This window comes from Gymnoscopelus microlampas (genome assembly GCF_963454915.1).
Source record: "Gymnoscopelus microlampas genome assembly, chromosome: 6".
Classification (NCBI taxonomy): Eukaryota; Metazoa; Chordata; class Actinopteri; order Myctophiformes; family Myctophidae; genus Gymnoscopelus; species Gymnoscopelus microlampas.
The window spans coordinates 17,283,813-17,309,279 of NC_139943.1; the positions used below are offsets into that span (position 1 = coordinate 17,283,813).

The window sequence follows — 25,467 nt, forward strand, 5'->3', positions numbered from 1 at the left end:
TTCTGGCACTGAGGGCATTCAGAAAAAAATCGGGATAACTCGGGGCTTGGCACTGAGAGAGTTAACCATGTACAGACAGACAAAAAAATATTAATTTAATTTAATTTTGTAATTGTGAAATGTATAGAGCTAATAATCAATGCAATTTTAAAGTAGCCTACAGTATGTATCCATGCTGGTAAAGTGTGTGTGTGCGTGTGTGATTTACAACTATTTACAGTAACATTATTTACAGCTTGCCTTGCCATTGAGACAAGTTCATGTTAGGGATTTCTTCCACCTCTGCACTCAATGCTGAACCACAAGTTCAACAGGTCACACTGGATCCATTCATCAATGGCATCATCTGCCCTGCCAGGTGGGACCACTCTACAGCAGATGGCGCAGAGCTCCCCATCTTCTGCAGCTGGAGGTGCCCGTTTGGCCTCCTGCAGTTATCCCACACCTCAATTTCTGGCTCCTCTCCAAGGCTGGAGTCATCAGGACGTTGGCCAGACTCTTGGGACAGACCCCTGTTGCCACCAGATAGTTTTGTGTCCTCACCTTGTTACAGGTGGGGCAAGGTGTTGGAGTGTGACTTCAGTGTGGGAGGGAATGGCCGACATGTTTGCTCGGAGAGGTCCCCTGTGTCCGGCCACTCTCTTTGATGATCCCAACTGTGAGAGCCTTTGCAAGCTAGGCTCTAGTCACAGGGAAGCCATGGCCTGCAATCCAAATGATGAATGAAACGAGGGCATCTGCCTCCTCAGGTGTCAGGGCAGAATTGGGAGTTGGGCCTTGCAATAACCCTGCCAATGACAGGCAGGCTGATAACGCAACACAAAGCGTTGCATTTTCAGCACAATATGTACACCCATTTTTTCACGTTTTGTGAAATTAATGAACTTATTTTTGGGTTGTGACTTAACAATAAAGGACCATAATTATACATACTGTAGTAGCAATGTATTATACAGTAGGTTTTGGTTTTGTAGGTGGAAAATAACAAAACCATTACCCTTTAAATGCATACTGTATAACGAACATTTGTGGTCATAGGAATTATTTTTGTTATCTGTATCTGAGGTCTGAAATGTACAGTATAGTTAACATACATTCCTTTCTCTATGGAATGTATGTATTATTTATGTATGTATATTATGTATGTACATTTATGTATATTATTTATGTATGTAACATGCATTCCTTCTACAGTATATGGAACTCATAAAAAACTGATGTTAAGCTTGGAGAGCTTAGAGTTCAAATTGATATAATAGGTTTCCATCTTATAGACTATTACCACTGAGATGCCATCTATTACTCCTACAGTACTGGACCAGTACAGCTGCTCAGGGGCTAACAGCAGAAGACCACGATTGTACTGGTGTACTGGGAGGCCACCAGAGCATGTGAGCGGAGCGACGCGATTTTGACGTGAGCGCGGAGCTGGTTTATAAAAAGGTTGGAGCGCTACTCAGAGCGAGGACCGCCTCCCGCTCCAAGCCGCCCTTTTTTTTTTACTGTTGAGCGACCCGGTTTGAGCGGAGCATGGAGCGAGATTTGCGCAAATCAGCGGAGCGCGAGGGGAGTCGACGTGAGCGAATAGCGAGCGTGAAACCAGCCCCCTGGAGCGTCGAGCGGCATTTCCACCCGCTCCGCTCCGCTCACGTGCTCTGGAGGCCACCAGTACAAGACTCTGATTTTATCCAACAGCTCCCAGCTGTGCACATCCACAGCTGCACATTTGTTTTACACACGTGTGCGTCCGTGAAATTGTCATTTCTTTCCCCTGGACATAAATTGTCCTCCTTTCAGTCACCGATACACTCAATACACTCAATTTACACCCACGTTGACAAACATTTACCTGCGACTAGGTGTCCGGGCCCATAAAATCAAGGGCTTACTTAATCAGGGTGCTGCTGTGTTCCTGCGCTCCCGTAGCCTTGCTATCCGCAGCCCCTGTCGGCAGTGAGGGATGGGCATGTGGCTTCGCATAGGGTCAGCCTGCCAGGCCTCTCATAAATCCCAGCGCCGGGATCCTGTCCTCTGGCTCTCGTCTGATAACGCTCATTATTGCTCAACGACCCAGAAGGCAAACCGCTACTATGGGCTCCCATCACCTTCAGGATTCACTGAGAGAGAGGGAGAAAGGGAGAGAGAGTATTGGTCTCCTTCACACACATGTTTCTCTACCAGCTCCCTCTCCCCTTACCCTCTATCCTAGCTCTTCCACTGTCTTTCCTCCTATCCGCCCATCTCCTCTCTCTCTCTCTCATGCATGTTCCCCTGCTCAAGCCTTTTATGAGCTATAAACTGAACTCATGCCTGACAAGTCTGCCTGGAGACAAAGAAAATAAAAGAAGTGTCCTGCACTGTGATTATTTTATATTATGAAGCAGATTACACCTTTCACTCTCAGCAGGGTTTCCTTCAGGGCTAGAATGAGGTTTCTTTTTCTCCCCCTTTTAAAACACCAGGGGGGCTGGACCTAAGATGTTGTGGTGTTTATGAGTCTCCTCAATCAGAAGAGAGACCCACTGGGATTTCACCCTGTCCCGAGGGGCCATGCTCACAGGTTGAGATCTCTCTTGGAGAGAGAGTGGCAGAGAGGAAATATTACCTTTTTCCACCTAGCTGCCTGCCCTGCAGTCGTTTCCTCAATGCGGCGAATGCGTCTTAGATGAAGGCCACATGAACGTTGACAGCACATCAGATGACAATCTTCTCTCTAACCGAACAAGAAAAAAAATTACAATGACTATTGTACCACACAATAGAAACAGACCTCACATACAATGAACTAAGATACTGTAACAGCACACTGACACACATGGTATGGAGACAACACACCTCACATACAGCACAATGGGAGAACAATGCATGACAACACAACACGACTACTACAACTGGAGAGAGAGAGAGAGAGAGAGAGAGAGAGAGAGAGAGAGAGAGAGAGAGAGAGAGCTCATTGGCAGGTGAGTCAGTAGGATATGACAGCAGTGACAACACAGAAATGTGTGTGGGGAGGAATTAATTGGCATAACGACTAAATCGGGGAGAAAAAGGGGTAAAAAATAATTGGCTACTCTAAATTAAAAAGAGAGCGAGAGAGAGAGAGAGAGAGAGAGAGAGTGAGTGAGTGGACCATCCTCTGATCGCCTCAAAACTCGCCAAGTAAAAAAGGTTTGTTCATTTGTGTGTGCCTAAAATAGGGACAGCAGGTTGAAAGTGGTTAACTAGCTTTAGGAAAAACGTCCATAACCCAAGATAACGTGATCCGAAGATGTACTGCTCCATTCACTTCCTGGTTAACTTATTACTTTAAAGAGACTACACCATGAATTTTAACTTTTCTTTATTGTGTGTTTTTGGTCTCCCCTACCTCTCTTGACTTCTATCCCAAAAGATACCCCAGTTTGAACACTCAGGCTTTCACAGCATATCTGGGGTTTTCTGTAAATTGGTCTCAAAACAGACCAAACTGATTTTCACCCAGACGTGACGTCACGTCTGGTAAAATCCCTCCCGTTTTTTCAGTTCCGACTAAAAAAAAAAGTTTTATTTTATTTTATTTTTTCTAACTTTTTCCACACAGAACCAGGAGATAACATGCATACAAACTGGCTCAATAGCGCCCGTGCCAAACAGGTCAATGTGGTATTGCAGGTGAAAGTGCTTTATAAGCCAGAGACAAGTTAGTTGGAATGAGTATATCTGAGGCTTGATTTAGGCTCAAACCTTTTGAAAAACGTTTGAGGGACATAAACAATATGATATTAAATAAAAATTTAAAAAAATCATGGTGTAGATCCTTTAAAATCCTGAATCTCGGCTCCTGTGTTTTACTATGTATTTTTGGCGAGACATGCTATTTTCAACTGGGTATAACAAGAGAACGGGAGGTCGCGATGATACTTTTTTTTTCTTCACGGAAGCACAGTGAAACCCTCCGTGATTAGCAACCATCAGGGGATCGATCATACTGGAGATCAGATAAATATTCGGTGGTTCTTGAAAAATTAGTCAGAATGCTTAAAAATGCAGGCAGAAGCTACCTGCCAGCATTAGAAAGACCCTAGTTAGCAATAAACTGGGTTATCCAGAGTAGGTTACAATCAATTAACTTGCAGGTACTGAATACTTTGAAATTGGCTTTAGTTTTTTTTGTGATGATAAATGCTGGTTTTAGAGCAAAACAATCAGACATATATCCAGGAGGGGCGACTGACAAGTCACCAGTCTAGCCACATCGTTCAGGATAGATTTGGGCTTCAGCGATCATTTTCATAATACATTTGTAGAACTTAAAATGTTTACTACAGTACATACCATTTACTATATGGAACAAAAACGAGCATTCACATTTTGGGAAAGTTGTTTGCCAAAATGTGTGAAGAGCAGCACACATTCCAAAGTTTTACATAAAACCAATTGTTAGATTAGTAGAATTAGATTTTCTGCGCTCAATTCATTAATTATTCACTAAACCCTACATACAGTTTCCCCACTAAATTGGTGGAGTTTAGTTACACAGTGATAATTTATACATTTGAAACTCATGAACAAATGTAACCAAATGGACCCGCAAATTTGCACACTCTGAATTAAATTAACCCTCAGAGTTTTACAGTGTACAGAGTCAGACCAAGGTCACTTGTCCAATGGCAGTTTCTGCATTCGGTGCTTTGCCCTTGGCTTAGTTGGGACCATAAACAAGCCCATTCATGGTACATATCACTCTACATGTAGGCACTCAGCAAAACAAGATAGCCTTGTGGATATCAGTAGTGATGATGAAGTGAACTAGATAGCATTGTCCTCTTGACCCGTCCTTCATGCTCGTAGAACCAACAGAGTGAATCACCATTCTACAGCACACACAACACATTGCTGCGTGAAGTTAGCCTTTCCAGCCAGCTACTGTCATAACAAGCTCTTGTCATAACAGCAATGATACTGAGCAACAGGACAGCACTTATTATGGAAACAGGAAAATTGTGTTATGAAAGCAAACAGTAGTGTTTAGCCAAAATATTCCAAATGTGCCATATTCTTTAGTTTACTGTACAATATCAAATTGCCAGTGTGTTTTACTGCAACAAGCCTACAAATTCTATACATTTATCATTTCACAACTTTTGTCATGATCAATATTTTCTGTTACCTCTCTCTCAATAAAGAGGAGAGCAAGTTGTGAGAGATGGCCCTCGCTCATAGACCGGTGTAGGTACGAGTCAGGGTGAATTTATGCTCTCTGCTGTCCATGGTGAGATTGCTATCTCCACAGAGATCAGAACTTTATGGTGGGCTAAATGCTTTAGCAGTGTGGTGGTGATCACAGAGAGTGCAGAATCTCCCCTGTTGAAAGATCATTCAGCCTGTGCACTGAAAACATTTTAAATGGCAAATTAGTTATTATTATCTTATTATTTCATAAACAAATATTGATATAATATAGTGATATTTCTAGTGGATTAGAATGATAACCTGCAAAAAACAACTTTTTGTAAACAAAACGCTATGTCACTGTTCTGTCATCTGTAGGCCTACCTTTTCCATCGTTGTTGCTTAATAGCAGATGCATTTTATATAGTTATTTTAAGTTAATTCACAGTTCAACTTTGAACAATGGTTTGTATTATTTAAACATTTGGATGTATAATTTATCTGAACCATACAACACTCTCACAGTTAAATTGCTGTGTAGTGTTAATTTATGCTCCAGATGTTACAGATTCTTCTAGCTAAAACATCTAGATGTGGAACCAAATGGGCACAGCTATTTTTAGGGGGATTAGAACAAAAAGGTTTTCATTAAAAAACTAAAGCTCTCTATTCTAATGGTAATAATTATAATAATAATCGGGACGTAAAAAGCACAGTCTGACACAGTCAGTCAACACAGGTTTTATTCCAGGGTTTTTAGGCATAAAGAGGCATAATAACAGAGCTGCTATCTCTTTTGTGCTTTTTAGATACCTAAATAAAATTGCACATCAAAAAACAAGACATCAATGTGTTTTACAGTATGTATTCTTTTATTTTCCTGAACTGAATATTTCATGAATATTTGAATAGTGTTTTAGAAAATCGGTGCCATCTGTGTCGTGTAAAAAGACCTTTCTAAACGAGGATTCTCGTGAGGGCAATTTATTTATTTATTTTCCCACACGGGGCGCTCTAACGCAACTTAGGAATGATTCACGGACCCTGTAAAATGGAATGGACTGATGTGAATCCTGTCCAAAAAACCTACCTCCCGTCCACTCCAATGATAGGATCTTGAGAAAAAGGTCCTTATTGTCTCCGCCAGGCCGAAAGGCATGGCCAGAGAGTATGTTTTGCCACCGTTGCCTTGATCGCAGCGAAACTGTGCACACACACTCCCTGGATGCCAATTCCGAACTTCTGCCCCAAATGTTTCACATGGGCCTTTTATAGCGCCACCAGGAGGCCAATTTGTGCAAAACATATTTTTTGAAAGTACTCCTACAGATTTTGTCCAAAAGTCCTGCAAATCGGTACACAGTATCTCTATAGTCATTAAACAAAAAGGGTCTTTCAGATTTTTCATATTCCATCCTGATTGGCTAAAATGGCCTCCAAAGTTTGCAGGACTACTTCGTTTTTAACAAAATGCCTCAAATCATGAACACAGCATGCAATTTCTGTGAAACTTTGCACGCATATTTCCACTATGCCGAGGAAGAAATGTCACTTGAACATTTTCAAATCAGCCTCATGGTGGCGCTATAACAGGCCGATTCATATTTGTACCTATAACTGCACCGATCTGTGTAAAACTGTATGCGCACTCCCTAGAGGTCAAGGAAAAACTTTTGCCCTGCATTTTTTACATCTGCCTTTTATAGCGCCACCAGGAGGCCGACTTACGTGATTTCTTTTTATATTACTCCTTCCGATTTTATCCAAATTACACGCAAATCGGTACGCATGATCTCCATAGTCATGTGATCAAGATGGATGTATTTTTCATATTCCATTCTCATCTAAGATTGACACCTAAAGTTTGCAGTAGTGGCTTGTTTTGAACAAAATTCCGCAAATCATGAACGCACGGTCCGATTGCACCTTCACACTATGTTGACGAACATTGGCCTGTTATAGCGCCACCAGCAGGTCTAATTTAGCAAAACACATTTTTTCCACAAAATGCCTCAAGCCATGAATGCAGTGTCCGATTGCCGCGCAAGGCCTAATAAGACATGGCACCCTTTTCACATTGGCCTATTATAGCGCCACCAGGAGGCCACAATAACCTACCTGACCTGGCGGAGACCTGTGCACCAAGGAGCACTTTTTCTAGTATCCATATCTTTTTACCGTGGTGAAAACGAGCCATTTTCGATGGGCGATCACTCTGCAATGGCGGATCGCGTTGGAAATGTTATTGTTCCAGTCAATAGTCTGTAGTCGATAGATCATCGCGCAGACACCCTTTGTTTACATCCGGGTCCTCGTCGAGGCGTCTACAGCTCTGAACATATCAGCGTAAGCGGTAAGATCGGTGGCACTGGATGTACCCTGTTTTAAAAAAACCTCTGGCACTTGATGTGTTAATGTTAGAACCAGTCCTATTTTTTCCATGTCCGCCCTGTCCTAACCAATTGAGACAATGAATGAATGAATTAGTTTATTTCGAACATTAAAAACAAATAACAAATAAAGAAACAAGCATAGCAACAACAATGTTCGAAAAGGAGTAGGATGAAGTGTAAACATATAAACTCCTACCCCCCTTTTGCCAATGCAAATTATATGAACTGATAATTATCACAATTTTCCACAATGTTTTATACACAACCAAAAAGTTTCCACTGCATGTTCAAAGAAAAAAAAATGTACCGCAGGGCAATGCACAATGTGCACCCTGAGGGAGAGGAGATGACCTTAAAAGGAAAAAACTGACCCATACTATGACAAAATGGTTACATGTCGCCTTTCCGACATGTCGCCTTTCCGACGTTAACGAACCCGATACCTAACCCTAACCCTAACCGCACGCGGAAGCCACTAGTCGGAGTGGCGAGATGTCGGAATGGAAGGCGGTTACCGACAAAATAACCCATATGGCGAACAATACATGAGATTCATATTTTCTTTTCAAAATACCCAAATCTCTAATTACTAATTATACAATACAACATCATATATAGATATTTAATCATCTGATTAATGTCCTGTTTTTTTTCTCCACGTGATAGGTGAGACTGTATCCGACATGTACAAAGAAAACAAAGGGTTCATCAGAAATAGTTCCGGCTACGCGACCCTCACACCTACGTCGCACCGTCGATCCAGCCAATATGTCGGGAGTCATAGTGTCTGGGGCTTCGTCACAGTACCCGTTGTCTGTGTCCCTTTTGTGCCCATATATGGAGCTCTCTGTATCTGTCAGTCAATCTTAAAGAAAGCTACCTCTCTATTGACTGGCCTATGCTTCTGCAAACAACAACACACTCCAAACTACTGTATATAGCCTATGCTAAATAATTTACACGCCATCACCAACAATTAGGACATGAACCAATTTCACAGTTGCAATTCACAACATAGGCTCTCATTGGCCAATTACCAAGTGCCGCGGCAGACACTAATAGATTCACAATCACATTTTGGCATGTGAAACAACAAGTATACAGTAGCTATAAGGCCCTTCCAGTCATCCATGAATTTAGATACTTCGCAAACGGCAGCTGGATCAATGGGCCACACATTGATGAAGCATCGCTGGTGGTCAGTGACAATGCTCTTGATCGTTGAGAATGAGTTTGCAGTTCAGTGCTGGCCCCAAAAGTCAATGCATGTTTAATTGCTGTCAGCACACTTGGCATCACCTCAAGTGGCTTTTGGAATTGGCTGACAAGTTGTTTAATCGTCCATTTCCCCCCATCTGGAGGGGAGGCCGGGTTCCTCCATTTCACAGGCCAGGTTTTTTCTTGACAATGGTTGTCCTCATTATATCCTGTAAGAGTTTCACTTGGGAAACAACGTTGGATCCATGTGATCTATGGATTTGATCAATCGATCAGTTTACAATTGTGCTTAAGCACTCAGCCATCTCAGTGTGCTTCAGTGGCACCGGCGAAGTACAGAAATCACTTTGTCCCATTGCATACTGTTGAAAATGTATGTTCACCGTCCGTCCTCTCTACGTGTTCAACTTTCCTAATTTCACCGGCTAATTTCACTTCTCTCTCACACAACACAGGTTGGCGTATGACCTCTGTCAGTGGAACCTTGTTGTCAATAAAATATGTATGCCTACTTACATACTGTTATAATATCACACACACACACACACACACACACACACACAGTATATGAATAGTATATGAGAGAGAGAGAGAGAGAGAGGTCCTGGGCGTCTGTTCAGCCCCACTGCTGATGGTTTTTAAAAACCTGGCGAGGAGCTTCTCTTCAGATGGATTGAGCTTTACCACTTTAACAGCAAGCAGATGTGAACACAGTCAACAGAGCAACGCTCAGGGACTATTCACCTCGGAGGGATTCTATGAAGCCCAAGCAACCGAGAAAACCTCTCAAAGCTGCCAAAAGAACAGAAGTCTATTGATTTCTTTCAGTTTGTGGATGTGCATTCATTGTGGTGGGATTTGAGAAAGAGAGACAAACGTAGCAAACCACTCCGTTGTACAAGTGTGTGCCCCCACCCCCTTCCAAAACAAACGGAGGTTACAGAGTCAGTCTGTCAGTCTTTCTTGCAGCAGCAACTAAAAGAGTCCTCCTAGGACTCTTTGGAAAACTGGGACACACTAGGTGGAAAAAAACAATGTTAAAGAGGCCAACTAAGACAGGTTTGAGTCAGAAGAGGGGTTTCTAACATCACCACAAATCTCTGGAGAGGACTGTTTTTTTCTTATTCGATTTTTTTTGTTCCAAAACATTGCTTCCATATTAATGTGGCTATGTTTAGCAAATAATACCTTCACACGATGAGCTTGTGGCCATCAATGCACCATTTTCGTCTGTATATGGGCAGGCTTGGACACTGGATTGACTTTTCATTAGATAGACAGACCTTTATTGATCCTGTGGTGAAATTCAGGTGTATAGCAGCACTGCAGTAGGAATGCTAAAAATAGGGCAGATACAGGTACTGTAGTACAGGCTTCTTAGATACAACTAAGATTAAAACTAAAATTCTAAATGTTAAACAAAATATTTCACTTAGACTAACTGGGTTAGCGTAATGTATAAACTATTACTAAATATAACTACAGGTGTAAGTATAAACGTACATAATACTATGTGCACACTGTACATCTATCATCCATGCATGGATACGCACAGACTATCGACAGTGGATATGAGGCTCATATTATGTCCAGTGTCAGCCAGCCTGCACAGTGGGTAACTATGGATAATCTAAATTACATACTCAATCAACAGTGGATATAATGAGCAATATACTATTTTTCAAATTGAAACATAGCAGTTATCATAAGCAAGCCACTGTTATGGTACTTCAGTAATCAATAGGTCATAGGTTTGAATGCTTTTATCTTTTATTACCAACATGAAATCTATAGCGCATGTAGAGGCTAACATTCGACATACAATGCAGCTCTACACGCTCACAGCGCATTGTAGAGTGATGCATGGTGAGCTTGGTGATCGGCTACTTTTGCCGAAGATATTTTTGTGGGGAGCAGGGGTCTTCAACAGGGGGTCCAGGACCCCTAGAGGGAAAAAGGAGGGGGTTTGATTGACCACTGGGGACTCCGGTTGATGAAGTATATAGGGTTTAAGAGGTTAATACTCATCTCACACCCTCCACCAACACCAGAGGGTGAATTATACCCTCACAAACTGGGGAGCCCACTCACACGATTTGAAAAACATTGCTTTGGGGGAATTAACTCAAGTCTTAATGAGGGGAGCTAGGCTAAAGGGCACACTAGCTAGCATGTAGCTGTGCCAGCCTCCAGTCACCAGCTCACAGCAGGATTACACATCCTTGGGTCAGCACAGAGGATCAAATACACATCCTTCTAATTATGACTTCACCTGCAGGGAAGCCTGTCTGCCTTAGATTACCTGACCACGTGTGAGCACGCACGCACGCACGCACAATTTCCTTCCCCATATCCCTCCCACATGAACTAAAACTATGGACAGTACAAATTACCAATTTGTTAACATATCCATTTGTAGCCAACTCCGAGAGTGCACAAATGTAAATGGACCATTACGGGTCCATTTGGTTACAGTGCACACTCTCAGAGTTAAATTTACACTGAAGTTTTTACTGTGTAGCTTCAAATTCTAAACACTAGAAAAGGGCTCCCCTCTGAGTCTGAGCTCAGGTCTTTGCCGGGCTGGGTGGCATATCCAGGACTTTGTCAGTCGTGGGTTGGAGTGGGTTGGAGTATGGATCTCTGGATGAAGTCACATGAAAACCCAGAGAAATTGACAGCAATCAGCGTCATAATGTGTCTTTCTGATGTAGAATGTCCTTGAATCAGACAGCTGCAAAACACAAGTCTGTAACCTGAAAAATCAACAGAAGTCCCAAGAGCACTATAGCTAGAAATGTCAAGTGAAAACAGAGAGCTTGTAGTAAATTTTCCAATCAGTGGTATTATTCTGCTGGACAGCCAATCCTTGCACATCTACATCAAACATATGATTCAAGTATTACAATAATAAATGGATTCTCAACTGATTGCGACCCAGGCAGGGCCGGAGTGGGACTCCAAATCTGGCCGGGAGATACATGCCCCCCAGGCCACCCTGCGCGCGCGCAGCGCGCGCCGATTTTTTTGGGGGGCCCTTTTTTTGGGGGGCCTTATTTTTTGGGGGCCTTACAAAAGGGGGGCCTTTTTGGGGGTTAAAGGTAGGGGGGAGGCCCGCAGCTGCACTGAGCTGCAAGCAACACTGACTGCATTGAATTGAAATTGACTGTGGTTGGCCTGGCCTGAGCTTAGGAGAGATTTTTTTTTGCTGCATCACTTAAGCGCCGCGCTGGCTGTGGATGGCTGGCCTGACCTGATTTTTTTTTTTGATTCAAAAAAAAAAAAAAAAAAAAAAAATTTTTTTTTTTTTTTTTTTTTTTCAGGCAGGCCACTAGAGGGCAGGCCACCGGGAATAGTCCCGGTCCTCCCGACGGCCAATCCGGGCCTGGACCCAGGGACCACCATCCTTCTCACCAAGATATGGGTAAGATGCAATTTTTTTGTCTGTCTAGTCTTGGCTATATAGTGGTGGACAGGGACAGAGATATGTAACAAAAGGTAAAAATAAAATAAAATAAATACACTCCAGAACTTCACATGGGGATGTGTTTCATACCATGTGCCTCTGCACAAAGTCTGTGGATTTTAATGAGATGATCCTCTTCTGCAGTAGCCAAGCTTTAAGTACAAAGTAAAAATTTAAGCTCAAGCCTCCTCAAATTGCCACTGATATGATGTCTTTAATTCCACAGTCCTCATATTACACAATCAACAATTGTGGTCTCCAAAATGAAAAGAAAATAATGAAAAAAGAAAGAAAAGAAAATACCATGAGGGACCACATGCAATACCTTCATGGACCAGTTGAAAACCCCTCAAATAATATATTTCTTTCTTTCTTTCATTGGGCCATTTGCCTGGCCTGTAGTTTAGTTTAGTCCAACATGCGCACCGGCGTGTAAATGAAACTTGTGGATTGTAGAAAACTGGGGAAATCGAGCCACAGCAGTCCAGATGTGCTTACTTGTATTGGACAAAACAAAGGCACAACTATTGCTGCTAAACACTCATTTGAAATAGAATGGCTGACGACTTGCCAACCCACATGCATGGCGAAAACAGGGTCCAAGAAATGAGGTCCTCAGACTGTAGATGCTGTTGTCCTGAAACTGCAGCATCCGTCACTGCAGGAATGGCGAGAGGGCGTGAAAATCATGGTTGATTTACATCTTGACAACTATTTGGCCACAATTCTCAACGGCATGTATGGAGGAAACCAGGCACTGAGAAATACCTCATTAATGCCATGCCTACAGTCAAACACAGCGGTGGCAGCGTCATGCTGTGGGCATGTTCTTCTCTGACAGGGACGGGAGGCTGTCAAGATAGCGGGATAGATGGGTGCAGAAAAATATAGGGCAATCCTTAAGTGCTCGGGCAAACGTTGACGTTTCAACGAGACAACGACCGGAAGCATAGCCTACTGCTTGAAAACTCTATGAAAGTCTGCCAGAGTCTGGGCCAAAATCCAATAGAGCATCTCTTAGACATGGAAATCATTGTGTAGGGATGTTTTGCATCCCACCTGGCTTAACTGCAACAATTTAACCGAGAAGAATGGGACAACCCTCCAATTGGTATAAACAACAACACTCCTATTTTTTTATCTCTCATTGTGGAGTATTGTGCGTGTGTGTGTGTGTGTGTGTGTGTGTGTGTGTGTGTGTGTGTGTGTGTGTGTGTGTGTGTGTGTGTGTGTGTGTGTGTGTGTAGAGGAAAACTAAAACTTTCCGTATGCACTGTATTAAGAATATGCAATGGACTACTACAGACTGCAGCGAAAATCTCTCACAGGATTCATTAGTTTACAACAAAGTCTGGGACAATACTACATGGATTATGTGTGAAAAGGATGAAAAACTACATATTATCTGAACATTCAGCACTTTCCCTTGATGTCAGAGCTGAAAGAATAGCATTTAAATGTGAATTCATAAATGAATGCAGCGAATGTTCCTCTCCATCCTCCCTACATTGCCGACTAAAGACTTAACGGACTGCTTGGATATTTCTAACCGGGTCTTACCTTCAGTGTGCGTGTGTCATTTTTTACACTGCTTATGTGTGTTGTTAGGGGGCAGGAGTGTTAAGCTTAGACTATTTAATTTCATTTGTACATTTTGTTTTCAGAAATAAGACGTAAAAAATAAGTAAAAATGGAGTCTGCACACAATCAGGAAGAATAAAATAGAGTATTCATAAATAGCAGTAATTCATAAAGCTAGGAGGCAAAGTGCATTAACCAAAAATGTAAAAGTAAATACATTTTGGCATTAACACCATTATCTACTTTCTCTGCGAGGAGTCACGAAAAATAAAGCTCCATAAGTCCCTAGTAAAAAGATAAATAACTCTATTGCAGCAGCAAGTATAGCTCACATACAAACTGTGATAATATGAATAGACCAATCAATATGCTTTGTGCATTTTTCCTTTCCCATTTAAGTGATAAACATCACAGTTTCAATTCAAATCACAAGTCAAAGCTGCCACATAAAAGTCCTTGCGGAATCTTGCTTAAAAATAATAATACAATTACATTTAATTAAATTAAAAAGAACGCCTCTGAATGTTCAGTTGTTCCTATCATTCAGAATATGGCCAGGTTTAGGATATCCTGCTGATCTAGGATCAGATCTCACCGGATAACTCCTGTGTCTCCCTCTCAGTTGTCCTAATGTCTGTCTCTCCTACACTGTCTCCCTCAGCTTTTCAACTGTCTGTCTCTCCTACACTGTCTCCCTCAGCTTTTCTAATGTCTGTCTCTCTCAGCTTTTCTCATCATCATCACCATCATAACCTTTATTTCAACTCGGAAAACAGTTGAGGGGCAGGCCCTCATTTTCAATGTAGCCGAGATACAACAATAACATCAACAGAGATGAATTTATAGACATCAATATTAATATATTAAATAATCAGAAGAAGAAGAAGACACGGAATACTCTACTGTCTGCCTCTCTGTCTCTCTTTCAGTTTTATATAGGTCTCTCCTACACTGTCTCTCTCTCTCAACTTTCTTAATCTGTCTTAATAAAGTGGAGTAGAAAAACAACAAAAATCCATCAGTTCCTCACTAAATCTGATCAAACCAACATGGCATTCTCTGAATCCTCCTAATAATATAATATAAACAACCAATTGTCATTAATATACACATTCAGGAATAGGAATTATGAACATTAATGATGGCTGGTAGGATGTCCACATTGTGGGCAAAGCTGTTTACCTCGCAGCAGTGCAGGAATTTTGGGGAGGTCACCAAAGCCACGACTGCTGTGCCCCTTCAGTTTGGCCTATTTAGTGAAAACAATAGCTCTTTTTTATTCATTTATTTCATATTAAAATTAAAAAAAGGTTAGGGTTAGCCCTCAAGTTAAATTAATTATTTCTGTTGACTTCAAATAATTGTTATTTGATGGCCTTGCTTGTTGGTAAAAAAAAAAACCTTCTCCGTTCCAGAACAACTGCTCCATGTTCCATGAACAACTGCTGTCAAGGTGGCCGTGGGCAAGCCACTATTCTCCAACTGTTCCAGTGCCAGCAGAACTGCTCAGTGACCACCAGTTAAAGATTAATATGGTTGTCCTGGCCAGCTCTTACTGGCCAACGGAGATCCCAGCAGCCAACAATAGAAGACTGTGTTTGTATTGGGCATTCTAACTGTGCTCCTATTACTTCAATATAGAGCTTGTTATTTTCACAACTTTAACATTTGAACCCACAACTTTGAAGGTCACAGTCTTTGAGAAAACTATAGGCAAGTTACAGTACCCTTTATCAACTGAAGTGTACTGCAGCTGCTCAGTGGGCAACAGTAGAATGCTGTGGTTACACTGGGCAGCTCCCATTGACCATCAGTAGAAGACTGTTGTTGTACTGGGCAGTTCCCTGGTGTAAACTGTCCACTTCAAGGCGTTTCTGTAAAAAAGCTGCCATTTTCTTCCAAGTTTTGGGCATAACTCAAATAAATATAGAAAATAAAATGTCCTCCTCTGACTTCCAATCTATTTATCTTTCATCATTTTCACCAGGCTCATAATTTATCCGTCTGACTTATGAAGTCAGAGAGGCATCAAAAAAGCAATAATCCTCTGAGGCGACATTGATGAAGGTAATGCATAAATATCCTGGGCCTGTTATGTTTGAGGTGTGTGCAAAGCATCTGTAGAGATTGAAACGCCACAACTGATTAGGATGTCAGCAAACAACATAGTCCTAACAGCCGGTGCCGGAGATTCTAGCACCAAACTTTGCTATATGGGTTTGCTGTTCCTGAACCCAGCAAAGAAAACAAGTTCTGCCGTTTGTGTGGCTGCGTGGATGAAACAGTGACATTGCTTGTTGTCAGAAGGCACTGATGTAACGCTCATCAGAGAGAGGGACACGTTGGAAACAGCTCTGAGGATGCTAGACTGGCGTAAGACCAAGCATGCCGTAAATAGAGCACGCACACACACATACCTAATTTGCTCACACAAACAGAGTACTACATACAGTACACACAGAGTCAGGCACACACACTGAGTGCACACACATTGCGTCAGACACACGCACGCACGCACGCACGCGCACGCACACACACACACACACACACACACACACACACACACACACACACACACACACACACACACACACACACACACACACACACACACACACACACACACACACACACACACACACACACACACACACACACACACACACACACACACACACACACACACACAGAGACAGACAGACAGACAGACAGACACACACTAGTAGTTTGCAAGATTAGCTGTGGACAGAGACATACAGACAACTGACAAATGTGTGCAGATAATGCACCTTTGTTTTCATTCATACCAGCCAGATGATCATTTCAGAGAACAGATTAAAGTTTTCCCATTTACTTTTATTGTTATTTTCATTGTAATTTTCACAAACTGATTATGATATGGTGAAACTAATCTGATTATGAAGAATCATCTTTTGACACTCACGAGGGCTCTTGAAAAACAACATTATTTTCTCAACTTTAACCCTTCAGGTCTTCAATTATTACATCCATAAAGCCTGTTGATCCTGAGGATGTCAATGTCGGACATGTCAACCCTCTGTCCGATCTGCACAGAAGAGTCTGGGATGGGAGTAATGGTCTCTGCTCTGTACACTGTACTGAAAGCAGTCTTTCCATAATGCATGATAGAGCTGTAATCATAAGGGGTGTCCAGGTTGTTGGTGTTCTGTCTCTGGAAGTTGTAGGCAGAAGCTTCGGAAATGTTCTCCCAGTTGATCCTCACGTAGTCATCTCTGTCGCTCCTGGTGTGTTCATGTTGGAAGCCCAGGGCATGGAGAAGTTCATGCTGAATGATACCATGGTGAACACAGCCAAAAACAGACAGAGACAAGTCCTGCTTTCTACCACTTCTACCCAGATCAGACCAGCACCCTCTCTGACTCTCAATGCTGAGATAATCGTCCTGCCCAGTGTAAGGAACAAAGCGAATACAAGTGTTCATGTGAAAGGTTTCCATAGCTTCCTCGATCGTAGCCTTTTCAGAAACATAGAAGTAATCGCTGATGGAGTATGGCACCTCAACCAGACCGTTAAAGGACTTTGGCCATTTGCAGGAGTCACTGTCGCTCCAGCACCTCATGGCGTTCCTCTTCCTTGGAACAGCAATATCTCCCTCCATTAACGTTTGGCTAATGTCTTTGTTCACCTCTAGGATTCTCGAGGTAATGTCTAAATGCCTTGGTTCTTGTGTCGTGGTGTCTTCTGTACTGGGAGTCACCTGGGTGGTGACTGCAGAGAGACCCAGCACAACAGCCAGGACGGCAGAGAAGAAACTCAGACCCATGGTCCAAATGGTGTTCCTTCCTTGGATGAAGATGGTGTTCTGTGAAGATGGAGATGGTCAAGCTGGAAGAGGATCCTTGGCTGGAGAGGTCAGTGTGACTAGAATGGTCTCAGTCTTGGGTTTTTATACAGTCAAAGAGGGCAGGGACCACCATTGTCCAAAGACTTAATGTCAACACAATGAAGCCCAAGCAAGCATTGTAGGGGAGGGATAATCTCTGACAACAACCTCGCCCAGTGGTTTAAAATCTCTACTTGGGTGTGGACGGGTTTTGTAGTTGTTGTTTTTTTACTTTATTTAACCAGGATGTCCCACTGAGATTCAAAATGTCGTTTAGAGTAAGTAACATTATGTACAGTACTAAAAATAAAACCCAATCTACAGAAAACAACACTTCTCCTGCAAAGAATTTTGTATAAGAGATTTCAATTCACAAAGTGAAACCATGATACCTAAGCAGTTGAGGTCCATTATTGTCGGTTAGCATTTCATGCTAAAGGTGCAAAATAAGAGTAGTTCAGTACTCTGCACAGTAAAATCCTCACTGTTAATTTGTCCATTTCTTATCCATCTAGTGGACCTGATTTGGTAGCTATTAGAGGCAAAGCAGAGTAAGCTATGAAGATAGGGGGAAGCTTATCTAGGATGGCCTTATACTAACCTCGTGTCACCAGACTTTCCACCTCGGAGGAAAGCCTGGTATTCGTATTAAACCATAGCCATAGCCATAGAAAAAAGGGGAAAAAATATCATGGTTCCGGTGGTTGGTTCTGGTTGGCGTCGCATTATTTTTGTTCCCCACATAATGCGAATCAATTCGTTTAGTCTCACTAGTCGTGCTACGAGTTAGAATAAAAGATGGACATACCAAAAGAAACGAAACGATTATACCAAACTAAACAAGTTTTATACTAGGGGAATCATTTTGGAGTTGCACGGCGCCGGTGGTGCCGGTCACTGGTTCTGGCCACCTGATGACGTAAAGTTATCAACTCGAAAATGGTATTGATCCCAGGCTAGCCTAGGCTCTACAGGTACTGTATATAAAGATATACATGTGTAACTTCCCACATAAATTTATACAGAGATCCATCCTACTGTAGCATCTGATTTACTATCAGAGTACTTCATATCATAATCATCATAATATCATATACTTTTGTATAGCATATAAATGAACTTCCACAAGCTACTACAAACTCAAATCCCCCACACCCCCCAACACGCACGCACACACACACACACACACACACACACACACACACACACACACACACACACACACACACACACACACACACACACACACACACACACACACACACACACACACACACACACACACACACACACACACACACACACACACACACACACGCTTTGTTTGCATGCAGTGAACCAAATCACATTTTCAGTTCAAATATAACAGAGGTTCAATGTGATTTTAGGGGAATAAGGATACAAAGGCAAAATTAAGGCAACAATTAAACCCACGCTTTCAATTACTTCTATTCATCCACCGTATCTAATTTTGGTTTGCTCACACTACAGAGACTGCACATTGTTTAAGGACATTTAAGGACACACACGCTATCTCTCTCCATCACACACACACACACACACACATCACATCAGACAAAACATCACTCACGCAATATATTCATGCGCGCGCGCACACACACACACACACACACACACACACCACATCAGACAAAACATCACTCAGGCAATATATTCATGCGCACACCAAGGCAGAGACACGCACATGCATGCCATGCATACACCCAGAAGCACACAAGGAAGCACAGCCACACGCATACAAATGAAGAGACGTACACATAGACGAACACACACGCACGCGCACACACACACACACACACACACACACACACACACACACACACACACACACACACACACACACACACACACACACACACACACACACACACACACACACACACACACACACACACACACACACATTCACCTCTCTAAAGATCTAAGCAGTATGATAAGTGGAGACGATAACAGAGATGACGTAGGGGTCAAAGGTCACATAAACACATGCTTTAACAGCACATCAATCCAAATGACTCCTACAGAGGTCAGCTATACATCACACACCCGCACGCACAGACATAAACACACACGCGCATGCGTGCACACACACATGCAAACAAACTGGCGCGCACACACAAGCTGCACACACGCACACACATGCACAAACACACACTTTAACGTGACTCTGAGACCTATCTATGGATTTCCTACTAAGATAAAATAAGACAAGATAACAAAACATAACATAAACCTGTATTGATCCTTGTAGGGACATTTGCAGCAATCGGAACAGCAAGTGTGGATAGGTACAGGTAGTATACAGAAGATACATAAGATTTATACATTTATACATTTATCGTCTATTAATGGATACATGTCCAATCAACAGTGGAGATCAGATTGATATATACAGTGTCAAGCCCTATACTTATAGATTTTTTAAATAAACATTTGGCCTATAAGAACATATAAGCCCAAAATATACTTTCTATTATATTATTTTATCCTTTTATAGTGTTACTACTTCTCAGTACTTGTTCTCTCTACCCTTACCTGTATCTTTGTTTCATCCCTACTGCAATGCTACTATGACAACTGGAATCCCCTCTGGGTTAATAAAGGTATATTTTTCTAGCCGAGTATAGTAGGCTATCTGACTGCTGAAAAAGCCTAATATCCCGTCATACTGTACAGTAGATGCACGCGCACACACACACACATGCCCACGCGTCGACGGGAAATACAGTTCATAATATTTCAGAGGATTTGTGTGAATTTATTGAAACAGTTTTATTCCTCCCCAAGTTAAATAAGAAAGGTTGAATATGGTTTATGGGCCTATAAAGAGGGATTAATATGCACATGCACACACATAGAGTTGCATAACGACACGCACAAACCAATCTAGCCCAGAACTCCACACATAATAGATGTGAATGTGGATGGGTGTGACCAGTCAGACAGCAGGTTGTACATCACCTGTACATACATACTGTATATCTGACTGACTTATGACCATCTGTCCTGCAGTGCCGGTTGGGTGTGTACTGTGTACTTATATTACGATGCTTGTAAGGGCTGAGTGTCCCCACATTCGGAGTTGTAGGCTACAGTAACTTGCAACAGTAACTTCCAACAGTGGTTCTCAACCTCCACATGATTATGTTGGGGTGGTCCCCAGATGTCCCCAACAGTGAAGTGACAATTTAATGACTTTTAAGACCTTTTTAATACAAAAATAATAAGGAAGAGGTAAAAATGAGTAAGTAAATTAATAAGTTCACAACAGCGTCGAGATGGGCTATTTTCAGGCTTTAGGTTTACGGTTAAAAATGGGTAATGGAATTCATAAAATGTCCATTTCTCACAAGTATAGTAATATAAACGTGTGTGTGTGTGTGTGTGTGTGTGTGTGTGTGTGTGTGTGTGTACTGAAGGTGTATGTGTGGGTGTGTACTGAAGGTGTGTGTGTACTGCAGATAGGTCTACTTATACTGTGTGTGTGCTTGAGTGCTCATGTGTATGTGACCAACCATGTGTACATTACAAAAGCTTCTTCCGGACTTGTCGGCGCTTTCTGTATGGCACAACAGCAGCTAAATGTCTAAGGCGAAAAAGCAGAGTATTAAATGTGAATATAAAGTGTAAGATGTGGAGCAGGAGAGACCATGCAGTGAATTTTAAGTAGAATAGTAAATCTTGGAGCTGGCTCTCCTATTCTCTGAACAAACACCTCACACTGTGCTGAGGAAAAAGGCAGGATTTTTACCACTTACATCATTTTGAAGCATTTTATTCGAGTAAAGCCTGATTTATACCTTGGCGTACGACGGTGTTGTGTGCCAAACATATCAGTTCTACAAGTGAGCTTGTAGATCTGCTGGCGTCATGCGACAACACTGTACGACAGAGTATAATAATTCAGCATAAAGGTACTGACGCACAGAAACCATCAGACGCTCACATCGTATATACCCATATACCCATTGTTTACATACATCCACACTGTAGGCGTCAAGTGGCTGCTTAAAAACCTGTTGATGCATCTTTCAGAGTATGGATTGTCTAAAATGGGGTGGATCAACGCAGATATGTAACCTCTTTTTTTTTCAGACTTCTATTGCAGGTAATGTACAGTATGTTTTCACTTCATAACGGGAGGGAGAGGTTACTTCCTGGTTATCAAAAAACTGCTCATTTGGGGGGGGGGGGGGGGGGTGCAGTAGCTGCCCACCACCGCTGGGGTTAGAATCCACACGGTGCATCCGGCTTTGTCGAGCGTCTGTGCGAACACAATTGGCCCTGTGTTCTGGGGAGGCAAGCCGGGCGCAGTGAGGGTGATATTGGTCATTGCACGTACTCCTATGGGCTGGGGCGGCACCTGTCAGCGGGGAGTGTTGGGCGGGAGGAGTAGGACGAAGGCTCTGCGTTAGTCCCGGTGGGGGCTCCTCACTGGCAGGTGAGCCAGTAGGATACAACAGCAGTGACAACACACATAAATGTGTGCAGGGAGGAATGAATTGGCATAACTAAATTGGGGAGAAAAATGTGTAAAAAGCTAAAAAATTCTAAGTCCTTTGTAAATTAAATAGACAATGTGAAAAGGCACACTCACGTGTCAATGACCCTTTCAGCGTGGCCTTAACAGTGGAGTATGATTCAATACCTACATAACCAATATTAATAGGAATAGTAACAAAGGGGAATAACGGATTATGTTCCAAAAACATTATTTACTTGATTAACTTTGCATTATCAGTATTGTACACTATCGGGTTTATTTTGCAATAACATGGCTACTTACAAATTAAAACAATACGTTTACATGAAATATTGATTAAAAAAATATTTAGTTTTTTAGCTCACAAGCTCCCACTAAAAATAGTCCATTAAATTCTATGATTAAAAGCAGTGAGCAACGTGAGCAGAGGCAGAACGGCGGTCTGCCATACCAGACCACAAAAACCTAAGTATTGAACAAAGCTGTGTAATAAAGGTAAGTAACAAATATCACAATTTAGGCATTAGCAATGTAAGGGTAAGATCAGATCAGATCAGATCTCTTACAGTATGTACCACACAAGATATAACAAATAAACCTCGAACCATAAATGTCTCCATACATGTTTTGGGGCAGCATAGCTGAATGGTTAAAGAGCCTGCGTGGGGAGCAGAAGTCCCCAGTTGTCCCAGGTTCAATTCCAGGCCTGACAGCAATGTGTTGAATATTTACAGTGCCAATTGACTGCAGCAATTTCAGCTAAACCTGTCCTCTCCAGTGTTATGTGCGGTGGTTTACCGCCCACCTAAATTCAATGCAGACTTCATTCAGGACTGTTTTATCAAATATCATGGTCAAACATTGTAATCTCGGGAGATGTGAGTGCTGTGAGTCCAGACCTTTAGTGAAGTAGGCCCACTTTTTTTTAACTCCTCTTTTAATTTAACCCAATCCGTTACTGGCCCGACACATGATAAGGGGCACACTTTGGACCTTATGGTCTATCCGTCACTGTTGAGGACATCTGCACATCATTCTGAATCTCAGATCACTTTCCCAATTTATTTACTGCATCAATTCCCTGTTCAATTGTGAAATCTCGTGCCCCTGCCTGCTGCCAGCGCATGATTACCTCTGCCACTCCTCCTCCCTCATTTTTAATACTTACACACACACACACACACACACACACACACACTGTGCTTTGGATGGTAACTGCACTCTTAGTGCTGAGGAACTCCTCTCTATGTTTGACCACACATGCACCAGCACTTTAGACTCTGTTGTTCCTCTTAAGCTCAAAACAACAAGCACGAAAGCTCAATATTTCCAAGCGTGACCTCAGACGCCTTCGCAGACGTGCTGAGAGAAAGTGGAAGAAAGACAGACTCCACGTCTCAGTATAAATTTTATGTGGCTGCTTACAGGAGTACCAGAGAGCCGTCAAAGCTTCAAAAAACGATTACATATCCAACTTAGTATCTAATAACACTCATAAACCTCAGGTTCTTTTCAAAGTCCTCAACTCAATTATTAATCCCTATCTCCGATTGTGCCGTCACCCACCATTACCCACTGTAATCATCTGAATTTGAGATGTGCTCCATCAAGACATGCATTGAATGGTGTTCCTTAAAGTTAGATCTTAAACTCCTACTACCAAAGGCTAAGGGACACACGTCTCAAAGACAAAGATAACGTCTCAGACGAGAAATGCAAGTAATATTCCTCTGTGTGATGAAATTAATTCAGAGAATCACAGATGGGAGGTCTTACCTCTCTGCCAGTCAAACCATTTTTTAATAAACTCAGACACAAGAAGTGAAAACAAAAGACATGTACTGTACAGTATAATTCAACATATGTCTCAAATCATACAAATAATTAATCAAATCTCAAAGGCAAATGGCCTTATCCATTCATTCTACACTGGCAAGAGAACACACGCACGCACGCACAGACACGTCCATATACACCCACAATAACAAATTCAGCCCGACCAACTCTCCCCCTCTCTCCCTCTCCCTCTCTCTCTCTCCCTCTCTCTCATCTGTGTTTTGACAGTTGTTTTATTCCTCCAGTTTTTTGCCAAGCGACAGCCAGTGGCCTTCATGGCCAGAACAAACAGGGATTAAGGAGTGTGTGTAGATGATAAACAGAGGAGTTCTTGTCGGTATGATGCCCTACACTGAACACACATCTTGACTGGCTGTTTGGCTGACTGTCTGTGTATCTGTCTGTCCGCCTGCCTAATTGCCTGCCTGCCAGCCTAACTGACTGACTGCCTGCCTGCTTAACTGACTGACTGTCTGCCTGACTATTTAGCAGCCAGCTGGTGTCTATCGGTGCCAAAGGGACCCAGACAAAGGGGTATCAGTTCAGATCTGAGTCCTGAGCCCCAGGTGGTGTGTCTGACTAACAACACACCCCTCAGACAGAACGGGTCTCTTAAATAACATCTACTGTATCGTCCATCATTCCTTGTATGTGCAAAGACCCGGGAGGTCACTGGTTTGTACACCTGGATCACAAACCAGAAACCTTTCACTTTCACCGGCGAAAACAGGGCGATGCTGAAAAAACTATATGCTCCATAATTTTTCCTGAGGCAAGTAAAAGAACATTAAAATAATGTGCTAAAAAAAACACACTTTCTGCTGTGTCACTTTTCAGGAAATATAACCTGTGTTCCAAAGGGTCCAATGTAGTTATTATTAGTCACAAGCTCGTGTTAATACATTTCATTGGTTAAATGTTTATAAAACCTGTAGACAGACGTAACCACGTTCAACCTGGCATCCCTATTTTGGGCATGTCATTATGCAGTAGGTGAACATTTCTCAAAATGTTCAAAATTATCCCAGATCTTAAAAAAATAGCAGATCTACAAGCTCACAATGTGTCACATTGCAGCGTATTGTGAGCGCGTAGATCAGCTATTTGCGCTGCTTCTACACGGCGCGGTCATACGGTGAAGTATAAAACAGGGCCGTTCATTTAAAAAACAAAAACAAAAAGATGAAATATGGAGATGCAAGGTTTCTGCCCGACAGCGACAATTATTCACTTGACGTCATTCCAGTGCCACGTGACTCCCTGGTTTGGCAGAACACTGCTGTGAACAACAATACGGTGGACGGAGAGAAAGTATTGGAGGCTGCCAATAGTTGGAATAAATCCTCCTCACACCGTGTGCAGTGCAGCGGAGGAGAGACTGCCAGGCAGGGTCTGTGACAACGCCTATCATTGCATTCACTCTGGAGACTCCTCAGTTTGACTGAACACTGTT

At 42.3% G+C, this 25,467-nt stretch overlaps 1 protein-coding gene across 1 annotated transcript; it reads right to left on the minus strand.

Annotated features, from left to right (window-relative positions):
* Positions 1–307: 307 nt before the first annotated feature.
* Positions 308–17,614, minus strand: LOC311046879 (hatching enzyme 1.2-like; the record flags this gene model as incomplete). Its single annotated transcript, XM_084059453.1, has 2 exons — positions 308–543; positions 16,816–17,614. The coding sequence occupies 2 exons, from the start codon at positions 17,612–17,614 to the stop codon at positions 308–310; spliced, it is 1,035 nt and encodes a 344-aa protein (XP_083915579.1).
* Between the last annotated feature and the right edge of the window lie 7,853 nt (positions 17,615–25,467).